Source organism: Falco punctatus, assembly GCF_963210335.1.
Source record: "Falco punctatus genome assembly, chromosome: 15".
NCBI lineage: Eukaryota > Metazoa > Chordata > Aves > Falconiformes > Falconidae > Falco > Falco punctatus.
This window is the reverse complement of record NC_137595.1, coordinates 22,104,700-22,129,090: the sequence shown is the minus strand read 5'-3', so window position 1 is coordinate 22,129,090 and position 24,391 is coordinate 22,104,700. Positions and strand designations below refer to the sequence as shown.

Below are 24,391 nucleotides of genomic sequence, written 5' to 3'. Positions count from 1 at the left end.
GAAATGGACAGCGCTATGGCAGCAGCTTCAAACCTAGAGCGGTCAAGAGTGAGGCTAAAGGAGGGATACTCCTGGATAGGAATGGACCTAGAGAGTCTCCCAGCAGCTCCAGTAACAAATGTCCTGAGATACCCAAGGGATTTGCTTGCCTATCTCTCATCAGGGAGCGGCACTCGGAAACGTTTTACCAAAAATAAACATGCAAGAGGAGTAACTTCAGCTTGAGCGTGACAGTAGCAGTGGACTCCAGCCTCTTATTGTTTTAGGGCTAAATCCATCTCTTTGCTGGCACCTGTTCCCCAGGACAGTTGTTGGCCCTTCTGCCTCCACTCCAGGCTGTTCCACATTAGCTGAAGGATTTGTATTTCAAGTGAAATGCTCAAACACAAGTAGGGAGAGGTGTTGCCAGGACAGGGTGCCTTGCCTTGGTCAGCTGCTGTAAGCAAGTGTTCTGCCAGTTTTAAAGTGTGCTAGCACTAGCAGGAATAGCTCAAGCAAATATTTTCCAAACAACTATATGTTGTCACACAAAAAGCACAAAAGCGGTGGTTCTCACTAAGGCTCCCTGCCTGAAACTCTTAGGAGATGGTATCAGAGACTGAGGCTGGTGTAGCACAAGGGATGCTGGAGCAGGTTTTAGGGGACCTGCACATTGGTCCTAGCAGTACAGCAAATCTGTTTAGCCGTGCTCTCCTGCAATTAATGCTCCTGTTTCTTGCTTTCCTAGTCTTGCCTTTTAAAATTTTAATATCTTCGAGCAGGGGCTGAGCGATGTTATAAGCAAGTAACAGCTCAACAGGATTTGATCTTAATGCTATAAAGGAAATAGCATTGCAGCAGCGTTTAATAAGAGCAGCTGTAGAAAGGTAGAAGGCCACTTGCTTTTCAAACTGTCCCCCGGCCTACTTGCTTTCAGACCCCATCTCAATTTCTCGTTTGTTCTGGGAACTTCAGAAACCGTGGAGATAAAAACATTTTGAGCAATTGAAACAACAGGAAAGGTCAAAATAGACTGTTAATGGGAAATGAATTACTGATCTCACCGTTCACACTGCTGCAATGCTGAAATGAAAGTGCCTTCCTTATTTTGAGAGATAGATATGAGAAATGAACTGAAAGATGATATGGAGGTTTTACTAGGTTTTGGACGGTTGCAAACTATAGAAGTTTCCATTTTTCATGTCCCCACTGAAGTGAATTATCTTCATCCCACCTCTGAAAACACCACAGCCTCCCAACAGGGAGAATGTTGCTGCAGGGAGTCAGGCATAGCCCCAGAAGTTGTATTTGACCACTTCCAGAAGTTCGAGATAATGCTTAGTTGGAAGGAAGCTTTGATACCACATAGACTACTTTGTGGTTCTGGCTTTTCCATTGGGGTTTCAAAATACCGACCTATTTCAAAATAGCCCTTGGACAGGGTTTGTAGGGGATTTGATGCCTCCTTTGGGAATTACGTGAGGAAAGGTTGCAAAGTACGCATCTGACTTCATATCTGAGGCATCAGCTTAGAGTTTTTGGAACCAGAAACTTGATTTGGGCTTGTTGCTGGCAGGGAGATCCTCTCTGCTCGTTTCAGGGGCATGCACAGGGACTGAGTGAGCATTGTGGAGCATTTTGGTTTGTGTCACTCTTGCAGTCCAGGAGCAGAGGGTTTTCACTGCAGTCTTTCTATGCCCTCTGCTGGCTGATTTGTGAAATAAGACTTTATTTTTACGGGACACAAAACCTTACCTTTTTCCTTAAGATTTTGAATTCTGTCTCCAAAGGGTTTGCAGACTGCAGCTTGCTTCTGGCTGTTGTGGCTGCACATAGACACCAGTTGGTTTTTTGATGCCGTTTTCTGGGGAACTCTGACTGCCAGAAGTGTGAAAATGAGATTGCTACAGACTTGTCAACCTGGGCAAAAGGTGTCTGTCCCATGAGATGAGGTGCCAGGCCGACACATGGTCCCACATTTCCCAAGCAGTTTGCTTTCAGAGCCCTGTAAGGGCTGTCTGATCAAATTCACTTATGGTGTAAAGCATCACAGCAGATGGTTGCAGATGTTTCCTTTGAGCAGCCATTGAGTTTGTTCTGCTGGGTCCCGTACTTAGGAGCAAACCTGTTCAGGTGCCATAAAGGTGCTCCCTGTTGCGGAGCGTGAGCAGCCCATACTGATGGAGCAGGATCAGTGCTTTCATGGCGTTACTAGGTTTTGTGATTTCTGTGCAATAGCTGCACACTGTGTTGCTCTGTGTGGGAAAATGAGAGGTTCTCCCTGTGTGGTGGGTCTAACTGGAAGCACAGGATTACTGATTTGCCTGAGTGTGCTCATGCCAGAGGATGTGTTTGCAGATTTGCTCTGTGATAACTGGGGCACATCTCAGATCCTCCCACAAGTTTGGAGTTTTACTTCAGTGCAGCAGCTGCAAGTGCTTTTTCACAAGAGGAAGATACAGCAACTTTTTCTGTGTTTGATGAGAAATTGCAAGTGATGTGCAACAAGTTCTGATAGTGACCTTTAGCTTGAGATTGTTTTATTGTCTCTCTGCTACAGAAGATTCTGGGAGCAGCTGCAGAAATGGGACTGCTGAGTTGGATTTGTCTTTACCCTCCCCACTCTGTTGAATGACACTAAGCAGGAAATAGGTAATTCTGAGAGCTGATCTTCAGACTCTCTTCATCTCCTGGTTATTGGCAGTAAACTGGGTTGTATCTCAGCTACTGCTGGTAGTTGTGCTTATAAAAGACTTCATAGTCCTTCCAAATTAAGAAATAGTACTTTACTTTCCAAATCCTGCTGTTGCCAGGAGCCCTGTACTCCTGTCTGTAGTGAGGTATGATTTAGTTGCAGAATGAAGATGCGTTGTATTTATGGCTTTTAGTGTGGTTATGTCTGACAATCATCTTATTTTTAGAGGAGACAAAACCTCTAAAGCCTCTCTCCAAGCTGTTCTTTTTTTTTTTTGTATTTTTAATAACCACGAGGTGCTAGCAAAATCTTGAATTAAAGCCCATATTTAGTGCTGTCTATAGTGGGGTAGGGTTTTTTTTGGGAAACATATTTTTAGCATTGTCAGGGAAAGGCAGGTTTAGTTTGCAAAGCTGATAGGCTTTACATGTATATATAACCAGCCACTGAACACATAGTTAATTCAGATTTCCACGTGTTTTTCTTAAAATACTTTTTGGGTCTTGCCTTCATCTAGTTTCCAGCCTCAAATTTACAACAGGCCCCCTCCTGCCATCTTTGGTGTCGTCAGAGTAGTGATATGAATGGGGACCACTGGGCATTGCTGGCCTATATGCTAAAGGGTCTATGTGTCCACAGCTTCTCTAGGTGGAAGGTTTTCTTTGGCTTTTACCTCCTCCCAGCTGTTAGCCAGTCCAGAGAAGCATACTGGGTCACTGGACACAGGGCTAGTGCTGGGAGTAGGGAGTGAGGATCAAGCCTTAATTCATCCACAGACTCTCACTGTGCCTTTGGGGTAATTATACCCTGTCTGCTTTGTTCTTCATCTGTAAGAGAACAGCACATCAGTGAAAACTGGGGCTGCTGGAGTCTTGGGGACAGATACACTAAACCATATGAGGCACCCCATTATTAGCAGTGCCATGGAAGTATGACAGATCTGTCTCTTAATTAAGGCTAGAAGCCTTCCAGTGAGGAGCACCTCCTGTTTTCTTCTCCTGACCTTTGTAAACTGATTTTTCTGCTGATTTTTTGACTCTACATTATACACAAGACTTCCAGGGTTTCACATGTCACAGAGCAGAAGATGTAAAGTAGGAGTTTGAATTGTGATTTTTCTAAAAAAGAAAATTCCATTTGGCAAAGTATTGCTGTACTAGCTGTCTCTTTCAGGATATTTTCTTCCTGAAATAGAATAATAAAAGTTGGAGCCACCCAAAACGGAGGAAAACTCCGGTGTTTTTCTCAAGTTAGCTATAAATGCTAATTGGTTCTTTGGATTAATGTTACCAAATGTTAAGATGTAACTGGGGTGTTTGACCACTGTCTTGTTAGCAGTTGTTATCGGTCAGCTTCCAGAGGAACTGCTGTGATAATTTCTGCTTTCTCCTCTGTGAATCTTTCAGGAAAAATAATTGTTTTAGTTTTGCTAAAAACATATCTGGGCATTTGCAGAGAATAAGGTCCCAGTTTTCTTTGAAGTGCTGTGGTTTGCCCAGTGCTTGCATTTGGACCATCTGAAACCTGGTAAGGGCTGTAACTTGTGTTCTCCCTGGACATGAGGCACACTATAATAATTGAAAAAAACAACCCCAAAATTGTGGTAGTAGGTGCTACAAACATTAGAGAGCATATGCAAGCAGCTAGGTACATATCCCCAGTCATACCAGAAACCACCAGGAAAAGATGTAGTGTTGGTGGGAAGCATTGTGGAAGAAAAACAGCTGTGCTTATAAAGAGACTTGATTTTACAGGTATTGGGTTGCAGGAGGGTGAGTGCATTTGTATTAGACATTTGTTAGCAGCTAAGTGGTGCAAGGCTCTGCTTTTGAAAGAGGACAGTCCATGGGTCTGATATGTTCTTTTGTGGTTATGTATTTGACCAAAGCGCTTCAAGTCCATCTATACATGAAGAGTCCTTCCTTTCTCCAGAAGGTTCTCTGTAGCCTCCCAGTGATTCCAGCAGCACAGCAATAATAGCAATGCTGTTACGTTTATCCACCGCCTGTCCTTTTCATAGACCATCTGTAAGCTTCTGTTTATGGAATTGGAAAAGACCTTATATGACCTCTGGAAGTACCTGGAAGGGAGTGTTTTGTTAAGATTTTTGGGAATGAGGAAGATGACATCCTGTTACTAATTTAATTCACTTTTACATAGATCTTTTTATCAGAAAGACTGTTGAGTTTTGCAGGAATTGTTTTTTATGTGTATCCCAGCTTTATTCTAAGAACTTGTAGTTTTTATTTTTATAATAACATGGGCAGATCCTATTGTTTTATTTTTTTATTTGTATTTGATATAGGCATTTTATATCTGCATGGGCAGATCCTATTATTACGCTGCTGGATGAGCACACACATAAACAGACTGTTCTCCTAAACCTCACCATTGCAAACTTGTTGCTTTACTCCATGACTATGTCCTTCAAGTGCTAGTCTTTCTGAAAAATCGTTTTGTTCCATTTTCCACTTCTTATGTGTCTCTGGAGCATGGCTGTACATGGAGACCAGTGGTGACTGATAGCTGGAAAAAAAATCCAGAATTTAAGTTTGCTGTTTCCTGTAGGCCACCAAAGGATGCATCTGGTAGTTCAGTTCAGGAGTGTCTATTGAAGCAGACTCCCAACTGCTTGCCTCTCAGTGATTGAATGCATTAATTGCTCTTAGTGACCCTAGGCAGTCTCACCTGGGACCTCCACACCATGCCCATGGGCCTGGCCACTCATTTAAGCTCTACCTTAAGCACTCAATCCTTTCTTGAGACACATGAGAGGAGTTCTGGTCTCCTGCTCGGCCATAGCTGTGCCTTTGCCTGGCTGTGGCCCTGCTGGGCTAGACACCAACCTGGGGCCTGATTTCCTTGCTTGACCTTGAAGCTGCCTCATCACCATAGGTCTGCTTGATGATCACAGGGCTGTGTCTGCCCTTGATGTGTAAACTGACTCACCTGCTTTACTTTGGATCTGCTTCATCACCACAAATGTGCCTAATGATCTGAAATCTAGCTGACCCTGGCCACCATCTCCAGACCTGGCCTGGACCTTTGCTTAGGCACTGTGGCATGGGGCGGGCAGGTGAGGCCCCATCCTGCCAACCAAGTTATCTCTGATAGTTGGATTGCTGTCTTTTAGAAAGCAGCCAGCCCTCACTGCACCTTGTGAAGCCAACCCAAAATGTTTTAGCTAGTACTGGGTCCTCAGCACCATCTAATTCACTCCCTGTCTGTGCTCCTTCTGGGACTTGGTGGTGTGGGAGTAGACAAAATGCTGTGCAGAAAGCAGACATCTCCATTACATGTTACTTTCAGAAGTGCCTTAGCAGCAAAGTGCTACTGGAAGTTGTTGGACTTACACACCATGAGCTGTGCTCAAGCTATGAGTCCCATACGGTCAGAGTTGGGGCACTCCAACACCAGAGCCAGCAAGTCTTAACCATTCAGTTAAAAAAAAATGAAGCTGCAGATTGCAGTGAGAAACTCTAAAGTGTGTTGCACTGTCCTGAAAGTTGTATGTATTATTATATGTTCTGTGATTGCTTTGTCTGAGGTTTGACACATATTGGTAAAATTATTCTCCGACTCTTTTCTTGCCAGCCGATGTCTCATCCTTCTCAACCGTCCCCACAAACGCCACCCTTCAAAGTCCTTGTGGAGAGATGTCGCTCCGAACCCCTCTCCCAGAGCACCCCAATGGGGCTGGACCAGGTGGGAGGGCGCATGCAGCACTTGCTCAGAAGACGTGGTGAGTAGCTTTGTGTTTTTGTCCCAGGTTTGTTTTCTGGTCTTTGCCTGTAAAGAAAGCCAAGGGCAATATGATTTGAAAAGTCAGAAATGAGGCTTGCATCCATGTTTCTTACAACCCAGGAGCCAGGTGAGGGAGCTCTGATAGCCTCATGCTAGGGAGTTTCTTGCTAGCTAATAAACTCTTTTTTGCATGCAGTGTATTTATGAAATAAGGGTATTTTTTTCTTTTTAATGTCTCCGAACATAGTCCCTATAGTTACGAGAAGATGAACAGATAGGCACATAAGGTGTAAAAGCTGTTCAGCAACTTCTGTGTGAGTTTTCATTTGGTAGTTTCCTTTTGGCTTTCTGTCCTCTTAGCAGCCTTTGTTGTGAGTACTTACATTTGGAGGTGGCAAGTGGTGATGGATACTGAGAGCACAACTCAGGTCTGATGTTTGTTTGGAAACACAGTAAGAAGTGAAGTTTTTTTTTTTTTTCTCCTGCGCTTGGTTAATCTTCCTGATCAAGAAGAGCATCTCGTAAGCCAAAGGCTATGATGAGCTATCCTCTGCATTTGTTCTGCTCAAAATGATGCTAGGGAGAACACTACAGAATGTATTTGCTGGAAGGATCTTGTGTTGGCAGGTAAACAGGCTGGTGGTTGAATAGATGACATCATTCTTTGAACCTCTAATTAAAAAGATTGATAATTAGAGTAAGGAAATTGTTTCCTGAAGGGATGCTGCTGACACCAGGAATCCTGTGATTTAGCAATGGGCAAGTATGGGAATGCTGCCAGACTGTGCTGGCATTGCTCGGGAGCACGCTAGGGATCCAAGTGGTTAATGGGTGGTGGCAGCACATCAGGGTTAAGAACTAGGAAGGAAAAGGCAAAGTGGCTGCCTCTTTAATTGATGGTTCTTCTGTCGGGGTGCACACGTTTCTAGCACGTGGGGAATAACACATGCATCTCTCAATGTGAGCATTACTGTGTTTGCACGTCGCTCCTGAGTGCTACTATGTCGGCACATTGCCTCTGGAGCCTGGTAGCAGCCTCCTGCTATAATCGGCACTTGCACTACAGCTTGATTTTCTGCGAGTCTAGAAAGTGAAACGCATGTTGCTAAAAATAACAGCAGGCTGCCTGCGTCAGCATCGTGTTTAGGAAATAGGTCTCAATGCAATCTCTCTCCCAGCAACGCTGGAAGAAAATCAGGATTGCTGCCCACCCAGCCATGCCAGGGCTGCAGCAGGGTCCCCACCTATTTGATGTGGGGGCAGGGAGCATGTTGTGTGCGTGTGTGTGTTTTACCCTGGTAAGTAAAAGTGACTTGAACCCTAGGAGCTGGGCTGTGGATCTCTACTCTCCCAAAGCCTGGGACCATTTACCCTTTGTTATCTGGTTTTAAACCCCTCAGGACTGACACAGTCTGAAACCTCTGCCTGGGTTAAAGGTGCATTGGGAAAAAGAAAATTAGTGTTGTGCATCTTTCAGGGAAGAATTCCAGAATTTCACTGTTTTCTGTCAATGTGTTTCTTCATGAGCAGGGTGACGAGCCTCCAGGGGATGGGAACACCCGTGGGTGTGTGTATGCATACCCAGGCACACGTATGTGCGCAGCCTGGACCACATGCACCTGCTGACAGGAGCCTGTGCTGGCAGCTGCTGTGGGTGCACATGAGTGGTACTTAGCTCCGTTTCCTTCCTCCCAGTGGCTGTCACTCCAGGATAGGGGACATGAAGAATCTAACAGAAGAAGAGATTAAAATCTAACCTTGCCAAATGTGGGAGGAAAAACCCCAGTCTCACACAGAATGGCAGCTTCACCCCAGAAAAGGAGGGATAGGATGGGGAGCTGAAAATTTGGGTTGATTAGAAAAAAGTAGAGCTTAATTTTGAAATGTGAATTGCCAGCTCTCTTCCACCATTTGCCTCTTCTTTACAAGCTGTTTTGTGCTTGGGTATGTACCATCTGTAAGGCCAGGCTGAGGTTTGGTGTAAATGGGATTGCTTGCTTAAAGCTGGATCAGAATTGTATCTGTGAGGGATTGGCCTGAAATGCTTGGGGTGAGAAGTAGCCCAGTTTCTTTGAAAAACAGCTTTTATGGACTTTTCCATTTTTGTTTTCTGCATAAATTTGAGGAGCTGTTTCTTTTTCAAGGCATTGCATCATATGGACCACAGCAACTGTAAAGCTGGGATTTCTGCAGGTCCAAACTGCAGGGGTGCTGTTAGCAGTTATGACCCAAGGAGCTATTGCACTTTTAATACTGGTGCATGCAGATGAGGTGCTTGTGCTGCTTGGTGCTCCTGGGAGAGTATTCTGGCTCCACACCCAGCTTGTCTGACCCTACCTGCTTACACCACCTCTGAATTTGGCTCTGGGCTCTTAGTTTGTGCCTGCGTTTTTGTAGTACCCAAGCTGCACTATTTTTCTTGTATCCCAAGAGCACTGAATAAAGCACCTAAATATACTCTCTGCTCTCTTTTTCTAAAGAAGAGGTTGAATGAGTCTCTTGCAAACAATTTTGTTTCTTTCATTTAAAAGAACAGCCTCCGCCCCCAGCCTGAGCTAAAGCACAGCATTTATCTTTTGTCATTCCTTTTTTTTTTCTTTTTTTTTTTTCCTGTGGATTTTATCCTGGCAGCTGAGAACGAACAGGCTTCAAAGACTCTGAAGGTGCGCGGGAACTGCAGGAACGGTGGACGTCGATGGAACCTCTTCAAGCCTGGAGCTGAGAAGCTGCAAATCAGTAGGGTAAGGTGTTTGAAATATGCCTCTGCCTGCTGCAGGGGTAGTATTTACCTGCTGCATGTTTAGCCTTGGTAACTAATAATATGCTTTATTAACAATATGCTTTACTAACAGCTTTCTGAGTCTGTGGTTCCTTCAGCCACAGACAGGGATTTTTATTAGAGTCATTTTGTAGCAATAAAAGAATAGGTGCATTATCCTTTGCCCCAGACTAGTTTCCCTTCAATGTATATTGGAGGCTTTATGGTCTAACAGAGGCATTGGGCCTCCCATTTCTTTGGCTGAATGTTCCTTGCAGGTGGAGGGAACTGTGATGTCTCAGATCACCTATATAGGTTTACTCTGTGGTTTTGGTGATTTTAATTTTTTTTTGTTTCCTCTTTAATCATGTGACCTTTGGGTTTGGTACTGCTGCCAGCACCGTATCAGTGACAAATTCATATCACTGATTCTTTTCTGAAGTGTTTTGCAAATACAGGCACAATTCGCTTTGTTCCTTTTTTGTGAATGGTTCCTCTAGTAGAGGAAGTAAAAGCTGTTGTGGGCCTGAGGATGTCCATGTCTATTTCTGGGAAAAATTCAGAAAAAATGGCAAAAATTGTACCATTTGTCTGATATGTTTCCTTGCTTGGTTGGGCGGTTGTTTTTCATCTGTGCTGTGTTGTGTGTTTGAAGTATGGAGACCTTGGTTATTCCATGGTCTTGTTTCAGATTTGTGTTATTTATGAGTCTGGTTTCACTGGTATCCAACACATAAGGCTCTGGATTGTCCAAAACCCAATAGATTTGCTAGCTGGCATCTAATGTGCTGCAGGAAGAGTCTTCTAGTGAAGAAGGCAGAAGAGGTTTAGCCCTTCTTGTTCCTCTAGGGCAGACGAACAAAGGATGATCTGGGAGCCAGGAATTTCCCTGCTAGAATAAAGAGGGGGAACTGACCTTCTGCAGTTGTGTCTCAGTGGCTTTTTCCCTCCCTGTTACTGCCCTTCCTTACCAGTCCTTTATTGTATTATTTTTCCCTTTGATACCTGATGAACTGCCTTCCTGAAATATGATATCCAGGGAGGGGAGGGCCTGGCCTCTGTGTCTCTTTTTCCATCATAGAAGCAGTAAGGTGGCATTAAGTGAGACTGACTTTTCCAGCCTGCTTGTGTTGGGTATTGGCTTCCAGGGAACACGTGCAGGGATGGACCACTGGTATTTCAGTCACTTGTGACTTTCTGGAATGCCATCTTGCATCACTTCTCTTTCCTGATTTTTTGTGGGCTGAGATACAAGCCAGAGGATATATAGACAAGGATTTCAGCCCTTCCTTTTCTCTACCTTCCCTTTTGGGTCCTACTTTACTTCCCAGATGTAGACTGCTACCTTTGTCTCAGGAAGGCTGTTTCAGTTAAGGCATGCTGAACATTTAAGCTCCTGGAGGATAAAATTATCCAAATCCAATAGAGTTGTTTGTCCTCAGGGCCAGAATAAAGGCAGGCAACTGCAGAGCTGCTGTTGCAGCAATGAAGTATCCTCTCATACAGTCTGCAAGCCCTACCTCAAAGTGTCATCATGTGTGTTATTCATATAAACCATTTCTATGTTCAGGATCTGGTGCTGACCAGTGCATGATATGTTTGGTCTACCTTGATTAATCAAGCAATTTCTTAATCTTCTAAGAGGAGCCATATGTTTTGCAGCCTCCATAGCTGTCCTTCAGGCCCTGCTTGGAAACCAAGGTGCTATTCCATTTTGACACAATATTGCTACTGAATATATGAGAAAAAAAATGGTCTGTGTTCTGAGTCATCTCAATAAAACGAGACCTGTTTCTGATTACAAATAGAGCCTGACATTAAAGCACCCTTACAAAGGCAGCAGAAAAATGAAACTTCAGCAAACCAAAAATACTGCTGAAGTTTGGCAAGGGTTAGTTAAGAAACTTTGCTTCTGCAATGGTGATACCTAGGAAGGAAGTGGAACTGGAAAGGGAAGCAAGCTTCTCATGAGCACAGAGACCTGTGTGTGATGTTCAGCTCTGACACACGTGTGCCAAAGGCCCGTACATCACTGGGACAGAGAATTGGTTTTGGGTGCTGATCAAGATGCCCTTGGAGACTTGTTCAGTGCTGCCATTAGGCAGGTTGTTGCTCAGCCTGAATTACAACAAACAGGCAGGTGTGAAGCCTGTGCTGGGGTTTATAAGTGCTGCAAGAGTAGAATATATACATGTGGCTTACAATAGCAGTGCTGGAAAATTCATCTGTTGCCTCTGCCCCAAGCCGAGTGAAGATCTACAGGTCTGTAAAGCCAGAAAGATATTTCTTCTTTGGAAAGATTTATAAATTTGAGGTAAGATTTGTGGGCTTGGGTATCTCTTGTCAGGTGTGTTCATTGACAGATGACAACCAGTCGGGTGGCAGAGCTAGCACAGTGATTTATACTTCCAAACCAGAGGCCAGGCTTCTGCAGAAACTAAGCCTGATCTTGAATGGGAATGTGTGAGGTGGAAAGAGAGCAAGAGGAGACCAATGAAGTGTCAGGCTTGTCTTAGCAGCATTGGTGCCATCTTGGCCTTTGGAGAGATGTGGGTTGTTGTGCAAAAAGAGTATTGGTATTACTCTGTCATGCAAAAATGCAGCTGCCTTGTGAACCCTTGGAGGCTGCTTGTTCTTTGCTCTGTGCAATGTGGAGATTTTGGCAAGAAAGCTTTCCCCTGTTCCCCTCCCCTCCCCTTCCTCTTTTTTTTATTTGGCTAGAGTTGTATATGTGATTTAGAAACGGCATCTCTTAACTACATGTTGGCCCAGAAGTCTGGGCTGAGAGGTTGAACCTAAGCCCAAGGAGGAAGTCCCCTTGTCAAGACCACTGTTTGTCACTGTTGTTTGTCACATCTGGTAACGGCGTCCATCATTTTGCAGCTGGCTGCATCTTGATCCATCTGCTCAGAAAGCAGGGATGGCACTTGCAGAAGTAAGTGGTGGTTGCAGGAAAGGATAGAAGGGCAAGATTCTAATCCTGTTCTGCATCTCACCTTCATCCTAGGAGTGCACATGAGCATGCACAAACCTGTGTGTTTTCTTACTGCTCATGGCTCTCTTCTTCTATCAGTCACTCCCAAGCTGTCCTAACAAGTGTGTCTGCAAGTCTGGGCACAAGCTTTAGGAACTTTCTATGGAGTAGGTAAGGTTTATTGTTCCCGCTTTGTAGGTGAGGTGAGAATAAGAAAACTGAAGCACTAGAGGGTGGTACATGTAGAGCCATGCAATTTTTTTTTTTTATTATTTCTCTCCTAATTTCAAGGAGCAGGAGAAAAGTAAGTTGGGTCAAACTGAGGCAACTTTTAAAAGCTTTCAGTATTTTTTTTTTCCAGAAGTACACTTCTCAGCCTGGAAAAAACTCTGAATTGAAACAGTTTGTGTGCAAAGCATTTTATTTTAGCACTTGGGTCACTTAGAGCCTTTGGGTTTATGGAACCAGTTTGGCACGATTGATACCAACTTGTGTAGGACCTCAAGGTGCCCAGAAATGTGGCTTTGCTGCAGCAGACTCCTGAAACACCAAAGAGTAACTTGAAAGGCTGCCCTAGCTCTGAACAGGGCCCTTGGCATCTGTCACGCTTCTGTGATTTACCCTCAGGCAGGTTCTGCCAGGTGAGACATGGCTGATCCCTGGGGACAATGGACAAGGGGAGAAAGGAGTTACTTTCTCTAGCCCCAGAGCAATTCTGGGAGATGCTTTATGGTCTGGATACCAGAAGCAGAGGGTTACAGTCCCATCCTGGATTGACTTTGTTCTGACCCAAATCACCCACCTCTGCTGCTGTTTATGAAGGCACTTGTTGCTTCTAGTTTGCTGTCCAGTCCAAGTCGTCTCAGCTCTTTCCATAGGCGAGTGCTGTGGGGACATGCTCCAGAAGGAGGTGCAGCCCATCCTAAAATCAGAACCATCCTCTCAGTGTGTGGAGGCATGTGTGGGTTGATTCTATCTTATCTGTGACTAGAGATTTTAGCTTAGCAAAGATGATTGTAAACAATCCTGTGCTCTTGCTACTTTTCCCCTTTCATGCCCTGTGTGCTCTTAAATGTATATGATGGAGGATGTATAAAACTTAAATGTATATGATGGAGGAGGCCACCATCTAATTAATAAGAATGGAAGCTTTGCATGAGAGCCCGCTTCTTTGACATCCTCTGTACTACTAATAGGTAGTCCAGCTGTGTAACAGTGTTGAATATTCACAACCTCCCACTAACCCAGTCTGTCCTTTCTCCTCTCTAAGTCATGAGCTGTTTTCAGAGGCTGGTGGGGCGTTGCCATTGCAATGATGGTGGATGTATGAGTTCACAGCTCCCCAAAGCTAATTCCCCACTGGTGTGTTTATAAGTAACAGGAAATTCAAACAATGTGCAGCGTCCAGGAGAACAAGAGTGAAGGGAACGGAGTGAAGGAGAGGTTGATTTGGGTTCTCTTGCTCACGCTGTTCTGCAATGAATAGGGAACACTGCTTGATATTCAGTACCAGCTCTCCTGCTTTCTATTTTTATCTTCTAGCGTAATGCTGAGTGAGCATTTTGTTTAGTAGGGTTATTTTTTTTTCTATGTGAAATGTGTCCTGCACCATATTTCTCTTGCCTTGCTACTTAGGGGAGGAAGGGGGTGTGGCAGGATCATGGACTGCTGCATTCTGGTACGTGAGCTGTATTTAATCGTTGTCATTTTTCAGTCCTTCTGTCCATGTGAATCGGCTGATAGAAAAGCATAGTCCCATGGCTTTCCTAGTGCTAATTAGTTTAAATATCAGTGTGGTGGTTACGAGAGGTTTATATGCACATATGAGGGCTGCCAGGAAAACACATGCTCTTTGAATCTCTCTCCCTAATTCAGTACTTCTGCTGGCAGGCTATGCCTGATCTGTATATTTTTTGGGGGAGGTTGTTTTATATCTTGATAAACTTACTATGCTGCTCTACTTAACAGTGCTCTGAAATCTTGTTGTAGTTTTTTCCATTGCTTTCCTCCATGAAGCCACTCTTAGGCATTTATAAGTTTTTTTTACAAGTTCTGAAAAACTCTGTGCAGTATTGTTATATATATATAAAAAAAAAAAATCAGCTTGCTCATTCAAGGAGGAAACAGCAATTCAGTCCAGGCTGACAGATCCTGATGCCCCTGTCTCAGAGCCTCATCACTTTCTAATGCATATATGGTCCCCATCTGTCTGCGTGAAGTGTGCTCAGCAAGGCTGTCTGAATTAGTGGGGTTTGCAGCAGTGGGCAGCCTTTTAAGCACCTGAGGTCTGATGTGTCTAATCCGATTTAGTTTATGAACTGGTCAGAGCACAGAGAGCATTGAATGAATGTGTATAGTCTCCGGTGAACTCTAGGTCATCCCTAAACCCATTTGCATCCATTTCGCATGAATGGACTGTGCTTTGAACTTGTTCCCCAGTGACTGCAGTGAGTATTAGTGCAAAATGCACTTTAGGATTCCTAGTACCAGAAGTGAGCAGTACTTACAAACTTACCATGCTCTGGTTATTTTGTCTTGCTTAGAAATAACATTTAAAGAGTGCTGTGGTTTTGTAAGAGCAGTGCTGGGGGGCATAAGCCTTGTTGGTGTTACACCAAGAGTGCCATAGCATGGGTGTTTCTCCACCATCCACCACACCTGGGGACAGACAGGGCTTCAGTGAGTATGAATCCATCCAGGAAGAAACTTGAAATAATGAAATGGTGAACTTCTGAATTCTGGGTAGCACAAGAGAGAGATTTGAAGTTCCAGGCTTAGAAAAGGTTCTCAGCTGTTTAGAGGTTACATGTAAGCCTGTATTAAGAAGAATCTCAGCTTCCAGTTCATGATGGTCTTTGGTGCAATTGGACCTTGGAGTGTTTTCTGTGCAACTGCAGGTGGTAGGTACTGCATCCCACATAGTATTAGATGCATGTATAATGGTGACTGTACATAATCACCTCTTCTAAAGTTCAAATTAAGCTCTCTATCCTCATCTTAAATATCAGCTTGGAATAGTGCCTTTTCCCTATTGCTCAGTAGTTCTACCTTGATTGCTCTGCTTCAACTCATTGCTCAGCTCTGTCACTGTTTCACTCTGGGATATGGTTCATACAAAAGAAGCTTTAATGTAAACTCAATTTGTGTTGCATTGCTAAAACCTTAATGACATTTTGCTTGGCAGCAGTATATAGTCTGTGTGGTTTGCCCTTCCCCAGTGCACTATGTTCTCAATAAACTGAAGTCCGTGGTAGGTGTAGCATGAAAAATCTCTGAGTAAATATTGGAACAAATGCTTTTGTAGTGCTTCCTAAGCTCTGGCTGCATTTGTGATTCAAGGCCACTGCAGTGTCACCTGTATTTAGCTGAAAGGGAGCTAAATTTGGGAGGGAGAGGCAAAAGCACAGGTCATACGTAGCTTTAAAAACTCTTGTGTAGCCGCTAAGATGTGATTCTGAGATGCATCTTCCACACAGAAGTGCTGCTGAAGCCACTGGTCACTGGCTAGGTGAATACATCCAGAAACTCATCAAGGAATGAAGGGGAAGGAGTTACCATGTATGTGGCTCCCTGTACTCTCAGAGATGAGGTCCAGAGCGCTTCACTGCATCATCAGACTGACATGGCCAAGGGCAATTCCCCTTTGGCTCCAGTGATGGAGAGCTGCAGTGTGATGGTGGGAGGGCTGTTCTTAGGTTCCTGTGGTGTTGTGAGCTGCGTGCAATACCATGCTGTGTCCAAAGCCCTTGATTTGTTTCCATTGACAGCCTGGAAGGAAGATTTGGGACCATCCCTTCTGTTCCTTTCCTCAGCCTATCTAATCTGATGATACTCGTGTCATGTGGAGGGGATGTGTTGATAAAAAACAAATACAGTGCACATAGCCACACTGCTGTGATGCTTTGATTGGCATCTGGAAATGTGGCACTTGCAGGGAAGGTGCAGTTACTTTGGCTGGATTTTGCTCTGTGCTTTGAAATCAAGAAGCTGAAGTAGGGTTTGGGTATCAAACTGCCACTACCTAGTACCACAGATAGGAATAAATATTCTAATCTTGTCCCTGGTTTTGTCCTATGGAATTACAGTGGTTTTCATACCTGAATTAAACTTGGGCCATTAACCCACCATAGTGCTTGTACTTGGAGAATGATGAGTATAAAATTAACAGAATGAGGAGCTGCAAAGGGAAGCTAGGTATTATATTAGTGAAATCACGCAGCCTGCAATGAGCTCTTTGACGAATCAGGGGAAACTTCATCTCTTAATGGACCACACAGAATATAAAGAATAATTCCCCTAATAAATCTCTTTCAGTCTCTAATATCTAGGGAAATATATTATCCTGTTGTCCAAAAACCTTGAAAGATCAGTCTTACCTGAACAAGAATAGACATTTCGTGTTAGCTTTGTCTGATGTGATAGGATCAGCAGCTGCACCCCTGTGCAACTGGAAAAAGGGTGGAATAATGGCTGGTTGCAGTACTACTGTTACCAGTATTAAATACCATTTGCCATCACAGTACCAAGACAAACTCTGCATCAGCAGGATGCATTGCAGTGTCCTTTGAAGAGCAGGAGAGGCTGCAAGCCTGAACCACCATAAGACAGTATCAGAGAAACCACCCCCTTGTCTGGGACACAGCACCAGACCTGTGGCCATTGGCGATCACCTTCAGGGGGGTCTCTGGCCGCTGGCCTTGAAGCACTCTTGCCCTCAGCTGTGGATTTAACTTACACTGGAGAGCTGCTTGGGCTCTGGTCACTTCTCAAGTCAAGATGTATTTTCCTGTAAATCTACATGCTAATCAAGTGTTGTCTTCTGCAGTTCTGCTTGTCTGCTGTTGCTTTGTGTGGTGGTGTCAAATGTAGGGTTTCTCCTCAGTGATGCTATATATGATTTGGTAAGAAAAAGTGAAGCAAAATAATTACTGCAAGCCAGAAAAGGCCAGCTGTAAACCGCAGCTGGAGTGGGATGCCCAAGAAGCAGATGCCTGCAAGAGAGATGAGTCAGTACTGAATGATTCCCCTGTACACTCCTCCTCATACAAGAACTTACATATCTAAAAGAGAAATAACTCCACCACTGCCCTTGGTATGATGGGTGCTCCTTAGCTCTTGGTCTCTTGACATGCTTCCAAATTTTTAGGTGAGTTTAGCCTTGCTTGGAGAAACAAGCAGGTCCCAATGCAGCCACGCAGTGACCTGGGACTGTCTTTTGAAGAGACTTTCTATGCTGTAGGGGTACTTGGTGTCTCTGAGATATTTAGATGTGGAAGTGGATACATCAAATCAGTGTCAGCATAATGCTGGGGAAGGGACTGAGCTGAATAGTGAACAGCACGTTGCCAGGCAGTGACAGGGCTGCCTGGTTGCAGTTGTCTTTTGGGCACTTAAATGGGCTACAGTCAGGTGATACTCTCTAGAAAGCAGGGAAAACAAAGAGAAAAAGGTAAATTAAAGCTTTTCAAGGGTTCACTGTAGCAGTGATGCGCTTTGGTGTCTTGGCAGTGATGTCCCTGGAATTGTACAGGGCAATGCTGACAGAAGCTGTCTTGTGGGATTGCCGTTGTCTTGTGTTGACTCCCAGATGGTCAGCTGTGTGGGCCACTGCTGGCTTGATCACCTCTGGGAGATGTCTTTGCACTATGACAGACCTGGGCTGTGTTCTGCAGTGAGGCTTTCAGCTCCACAGCAACCCCATGAAATGGTTAAGAAGCTAATGCAGTCTTTTGCAAATGGGTATGTTATTTTGTCTCCATCAAGCCTGCTGAACAGTGTACTGTCAGGTGTTCTCCCTGTAATTGCACTTTGTGGTGCTTGCTGTGTAATTCCCCTGCTGAAATATAACACAGCACAATTGGCCAGCCAACGCTGTGAGCGGAGCTCCCAGGATGTGTTGTTTCAGTGCAGGGTTAGAGAGATGTTTCTAGACTCTCCTCCCATCTCTGGCAGCTCAGTGATTTGTGCAGGTGAGAAATTTCTTCCTAGAGATGAGGAGGGAGAGCTATTCCCCACCACAGTCTCTGTCCCTTCTCTTTACCACAGTCAGCGTTTGTAAGGGATTGAGCTGCTCAGGGTCTTGTGTTGTTCATTTATCTGTGTGTAACCTAAGCCAAAGAGTATGTAGAGTGAAATGCCTGAAGCCCTTTCAAAGTTTAAGGGGTGGGTAAGGGTGGTGGATGGGGGAGGAAGATAGTGAATGGAGATGTCTCAAGTATAAACTGAGCAATAATCCTGCCCAGATGTGAAGTTCTTGCTCAGGCAACACCATCCCGAGAAACAAAGCTTTGGCTGGGAAACCTGAAACCCTTGTACTCTCAAAATAAGGATGTGCTAAAACAGAAATGGTCAATTCTCCTGGCTCAGTCAGCTGCGCAGATTAGGAAAATGTTCAGTCCCACCTCTACAGCATTTTGCAGTGACAAAGTTGTTACAGAAGTGGATTCTGTCTGTCTTTTGCCAGTGGTTGGGGACTGGACAAGAAGAACCAGTGGTTAGATCTTTTTGTACACATGATTTATTTCCCCATATTCTTTATTAGGACCATCTTTTTCTCTTCTAAGATATCTCACTTTTATTTTTAACACTGGACAAATATCAAATATTTCTCAAGAGAGATCTGTGATTACAGCTCAGTTTTGACAGTTGAGAGTAGTCCAACTGACATACTCGCTTCATCTGAAATGCTGCTATTTTGAGCTCTGCTTTTGTTTTTAACCATCAGCGATAAGTTTGCATTTCCTATGGATGATATTTTGGGTTGACGTGAGTTGTTACAAATCAGGTCTACAGTGGCTCTGGCTGTAGTGTTGAAAACTCCACAGTGTAAAATGGTTATCTTCTGTATGAGTTTTGCTTTCTTTTCTGTTTTGATACTCTTTCACCCAAAACAGAGAAGAATTATATCCATATCCCAGCTGGATATCACTAAACAATTTGGTTTATGTCTTGCTGAAGCATTTTATAAGTGCTTTTGCAGAAAGACTTTTTTTCCTCCTTTTTTCTTTTCTTTTTGCCCTTAAGATAAAGGCAAACTGAACTTTACAGGCACATCTTCAGGAATCGGACATTTTCCAGCTATTATTTTGCAAACTATTAGAGCGGCAGATCATGAGGTGGGAACCCAGTTATGCAAACAAAGCCACGTCACTCTCAGCCAGAAATAGCTTCAGTACATGTGCATTAAGGTGGAAACACAGGCCTTTGGTGTACATACAGCAAACATTGTTGGGAGGGAGGCGAGAGGGGAAGCTGCAGCTTTTTGTTTAGAGTCTCTCAGGAGATATTTAGAGAAAGTGTCTTTTCCAGAGATGAGCAGAGTATTGCTGCTTATAATTTCAGTGGGATAGGAGTTACTGCCTTTCTTATACAAGAAGGGGACTAGGGTTTTGAGAGGTGGCACTCCATTCCCAGGGGTGGTGTTAATTTTTAACATAGAGGTCCCACACAGAGCATGAAGAAATACTGGAGAACAGTTAAAAAATAATTTCTTTCCTTTTCTTCTTCTACTCAGTCCATCTCTAGCACAGTGAAGGCCTCTTTGTTTCTGCAGTCTCCTGTGATTCTTGGATAGCCCATCAGTTCCTTACTGTGGGAGATGGTTTCATAGGTTGTTGCAGAGACGTTTCCTTTGCTACCTTAGCTTAAGTCTTCATCTGTTTTCATTTCAGCCTCATCCAGTACTGCATTGCCCTAAATAATTTTGAGATCATCCTACTAACTATTTGCTGTGTACTTAGAGACATGCTACCTGTTAATTTTACTGGGTATTTGCAGCAGGGATATGGTCTGGCTTCCTTTAATATGCTGCACGTTACTCTCTACCAGACTTAAAATAAACTTTTTTCTTTCTTCTATAGTATTGCTACACTGAGCTCCCTTTGCAGCGATGTGTTTAATTGCAGTTTGTAATCTAGGAGATTGTGTAGTGTTTCTGGCCCAAGATACAGTTTTAGGTAAATAAAAGAGATAAAGTAGGAACTTAGGTATGGAAAATGCAGCTTATAGGTGTACAGATGTAGTTTCCATGGGATTAAAGCCTCCTTTTTATGAGGACTTGCAATTTCTTATCTCATAATACTTTTCTGGGATGAGTCGAAAGGGGCCTATAAAGTTGAACAAAGGCTTCCCATCTTCTGTAATGGGCAAAGTGTTTCCCAGGCACTGTTCATTACCTATTCCTCATAGATGTTTTTTGTCTTAATTAGAAATTGTGTTCAGATTATCTCTATATTCATCCAGAATTGCGAGTGCCTATCGGAATATCTTACTTAATGTGTTCAAATAAGAGTTCTCTATTCCTGCTCCTCTTTCCACAGGTATATATAAACTTTTTCTCCTGCAAAAATTTCCAACCACAGATTTTTATTGTTTAGTTACCCCCTTCAAGTTTTGTTATAGGTATGTGTCTGTTTCAACCATTAGGATGCTTTGCTTCTTCCAAACTTGAATGTTTTCCAAACAAGATTCCTAAGCATGTTGCTGTTTAGGTTGTGCCAGTTGAGTATTGCTGTATTCTGAAATAGCTGACCTCAGCTGAACATCAGCATGCACAGCTACACAGAAAGGGGAGATTAGTGCCGATTTATTGGCCTGTCAATTAAATAAGAGCACTAGGATTCTCACTGCATGGCTGAGAGGTTAAGTATTGTGGTGGCAGCAAAAGATCAGCTTTCTTAAATGTAACTCTCGTTTCTATACATTTATGTTTAATTAAAATATTCCTACATCCTGCACTCTTCAACATTAATTCTGAGTTTTATTTTGAACCATTGCCAGGGGAATACATTGTTATGGCATCCTCTTTCCACATCTATTAGCAGGAAGAGGATAATTGAGGAAATCTCACACAGATTTAATTGGGGACTGAGGGCAGGAGCAGGGAGGGGGAGAAACACAACACAGAAGTAGGTCAGAAGTTTGGCGGTGGGTAACTCTTGCTTGTCGCTGAGCAGTTGAGCTGAGCGGTGCTGTTGTAGGCAGCTGTGGGTCTGCTGTGATTTTGGGGTTAACCAGGTAATTGATGGTGGTGCGAAAGGAGTTGCCTCCCATATAGCTTACATAATTTGTCCCATATAGGCCGGTGCAGGTCCAGTCATCACTGGCACCGAGCATGGTGCAGCCGCCTCTGCAGGAGTCACAAGGGCGGGCAGTGATCCCTCGTGGCTTTGTACAGAATGGGTAAGGAAATGGGGGTGGCTGAGAGCAGTTCAGCCTGATTTGGGGGCAGGCTTTGTGCAGTTTTAAGCTCTAGTCAGGAAGGCAGGCTTTGCGCGCACTCTATTCTGCAGTAGCCTGTGACACGCTGGGAAGCAGCATCCTTGCAAGGATAAGTCCTGGGCCATGCAGGGAATGTGTAATCCCTTTGCACCCTTGTCAGCCCCTCCAGTTGCCCTGTTAGAGCCATGGCTTTTGTGCTGGCAGCAACACTTCTGCAGCCTCGGAGTCAGGGTCAGGATCATCTTCCAATTATTATTTCATTATTTGCTTTTTTGCCTGATGTGGCTGCAACATGTGGCAATGTTCTGCAAATCTACATTAGGTGTTCCTTTTGCTGATGACGCTTTTGCTGTCTGGTTAGATCCATGTGCTAAACTCTGGATGCACAGTACAGATACTGAAGCAGTCTGCTTTCAAAAACCTCATGAAGCTGCAGTCTTTTGGTCAGGGCTCTAAAAATGTGCTGATTTTCCTTGAGACACTGCTCTGTTTTTTTGACCCATGGTCTAGTGGCTCCTCCATCCAGCTTTTAGACTCCAAAGTCCCACTTGCAATGTAAACTTTGGGTCTATACTTTGGACTTACTTTTTGTTGTCCACCTGGACATTCCCTAAGGCAAACCTGTACCACATATGGCCTGTGGACTGGGCTGCACCCCCATAGCAGGTTCCTACCCCCTGTGACATGCTGACACACCAGCATGACTGTCTGCATGTCCCATGAATCGACTTGGGATGCATGGATAAGACACCCTGTAACCAGCAGTACATGGGATTTGCGTGAGTGTTGAGGGTACCTCTTCCAGGGACAGCATCAAGCTGAGGACATGTGAAACCTGGCCTGGGAATGTGACAGGCAAAAGCAGCAGAGGGGAAAAACCCACAGTGCTTGTGACTGGCAGTCTTTCTAGTAGCTTATTTGTGGTCTTTAACAGCCCACCCCATGTGCTGCTGGAGGTGTGGGCAGGAATGGGTTAGAGCTGCCATACAGCCATGAGATAAACAGCAGATAATCACAGTAAATGGTCTTATTCTTTGATATCATCTTTCTGACTCACTGTGTGATACTGGAAAACTGGTATCTTTTGTCATACTTAAGCATTCCCATCCGTAGAAGGGGCAACATGGCACTGGCCTCTGTGCAGCAGCATTGTGTGACTATAACATCCTGGTTGTTTAGATGTAAGGGATGATGTGTATCAAAATGTTTAATTTGGTTTTCTGCTGCTGAGATTGCATTGCTTGATGCAGTTGTGTCCTTTTGTCCCTTGGGATTTTTTTGCAGCCTGGGGGAAGTACAGCACCATTGCTTTAGGGGAAGGCCAGCAGTGTTGCTGTATGGCACAAGCTCAGGATTTGCTGGCTGGGATCACCGTGTCCAGGGATGCTCAGGGTTAATGAGCAGAAAGAGGCTGCCACAGGATGGCCTGTGGAGTTTGCCCAGCACCTGGGAGGAAGGGATGAACACCACATGCCAGAGGGCAGCTGGGCTGCCCAGGATGGTGCAGTGACGACCGGAGCAGAACCCGGTGCACTTTCCTCATTGTCTCCCAGAACCGGAGCTGGGCAAAGTCCGTGGCTGGTGCCTTTCCCTGTGGTTTAGCTCCAAGCTGGGAGCAAAACAGCTTGAGAGATACCTGTGCTGTGTGTTTGTTGTTGAATATAGCTTTGTGGCCCCCAGTTGGGACTGAGCCTGTCATTTTGAGCTTGTGCAAACAGTAAGAAGCAGTATTTGCCCTAAAGAGCCCACAACACAAACACAGACAGACACTTTCTAATAGACAAAGCAAAAAATAAGGGCTTTAATTACAACCTTGACTATTTTTACTGGGTTTCCTGAAAGCCTCTTTGACCAGCATTGCCAACCTAAAGCATCAACAAATACAGTGCTGGCTTAGAAACTGGTGTAATTAAGAAGTACAAACACACGGAAAAGGGTGGAGGTTATTTGCCTCTTTTTTTGAGCCTGGAGGGAGTCTCTTCACAAGCTTTTCCAACTAGTTACATAGAGCAGAAACTTTTTCAGCTGGTAATAAAAAAAGAAGAGAAATTATTCTCATGGTGGCAGCAGGTCACAGACTTGTTTCTTAGGTCATAATATGGGGCAAACCCAGCCTGCCACTTGGGGGTTTGCTGCCACACTTTACTGCCCAGGTTTTTGGGTTTCTTTCCTCTACTGCTTTCTAGGATTTCCGCCCCTGCTGTTGAAGCATTGCACTGTGGGTGCTGCTGTGGTGGTTAACCTGTGTATTTTCTTTGGGATGAGTCTTTCTTTCCAGCTACCAGTTGTAAAGCCCGCTGGGGCTGCAGATGCATCGGCTTGTACTGGAACAGAATGTACAAAAAAATATAGTCCTCAAGGACGTGGCTTTGTGTACTATAGTGGCTGATGTCAGAGGATGGAAAAGGTCTTGTTTTCTCCGGAAATCTTTATTCTTAATGTGCATTCAAGACAGAGGGGCAAAAAAGTATGTTCTGCTAAACCTAAGTTAAGAAGCTTGTTCAATTTTTAAACAGTTACATAAAGCCATCAAAGTCTGACAGGAGAGAGATGCAAGTTTGCACAAAAGAGAAAGGGAAAAAGAAGCTGAAATGGAGTGTTAAAGTTAATTCCCCCAGGCTTACACCTAAAACAGCCTTAACTCATAGATGAACCCAATCTTGTCTCTTTTTCCCCCCCTCTCCTTTCTCATTTTTTCCCCTTTCTTGACAAAGATCTTCATGTTGCTGAACCAGCTAAGTGTGAATGCTTCTTATGTCAACACTACTGCTTTTACCAAACCAGCTCTGGGTCCAAATAAGCATTTCTGTGCTACCCCTGGGGAAACAAATTTGTGGACATAAGAAATGGGAATAGGGCTTGTCTAAAACACAGGCAGGAATCCTGGACTTCTGCATGCTTTTGCTCCTCACCAGCTGGGTCTATGTGAGATTCCATTCGTTACTGCAAATATTAACATTTGGGGTACTCAGCAGTACAAAGGCTCAGGCCTTGGTGGGGGAGAAAAAGCTGCTTTGGCCCA

General features: G+C 44.1%; 1 protein-coding gene across 2 annotated transcripts in view; it reads left to right on the top strand.

Annotated features, from left to right (window-relative positions):
* The window catches only part of ARHGEF9 (Cdc42 guanine nucleotide exchange factor 9), a 236,819-nt gene that overhangs the window by 48,548 nt on the left and 163,880 nt on the right, over positions 1–24,391 (top strand). For both annotated transcript variants that reach the window (XM_080366128.1, XM_080366132.1), the window contains exons 3-4: positions 6,269–6,416; positions 9,050–9,159. In XM_080366128.1, the coding sequence (XP_080222254.1) occupies positions 6,269–6,416; positions 9,050–9,159 (258 nt within the window). The remainder of the gene's footprint in view (positions 1–6,268; positions 6,417–9,049; positions 9,160–24,391) is intronic.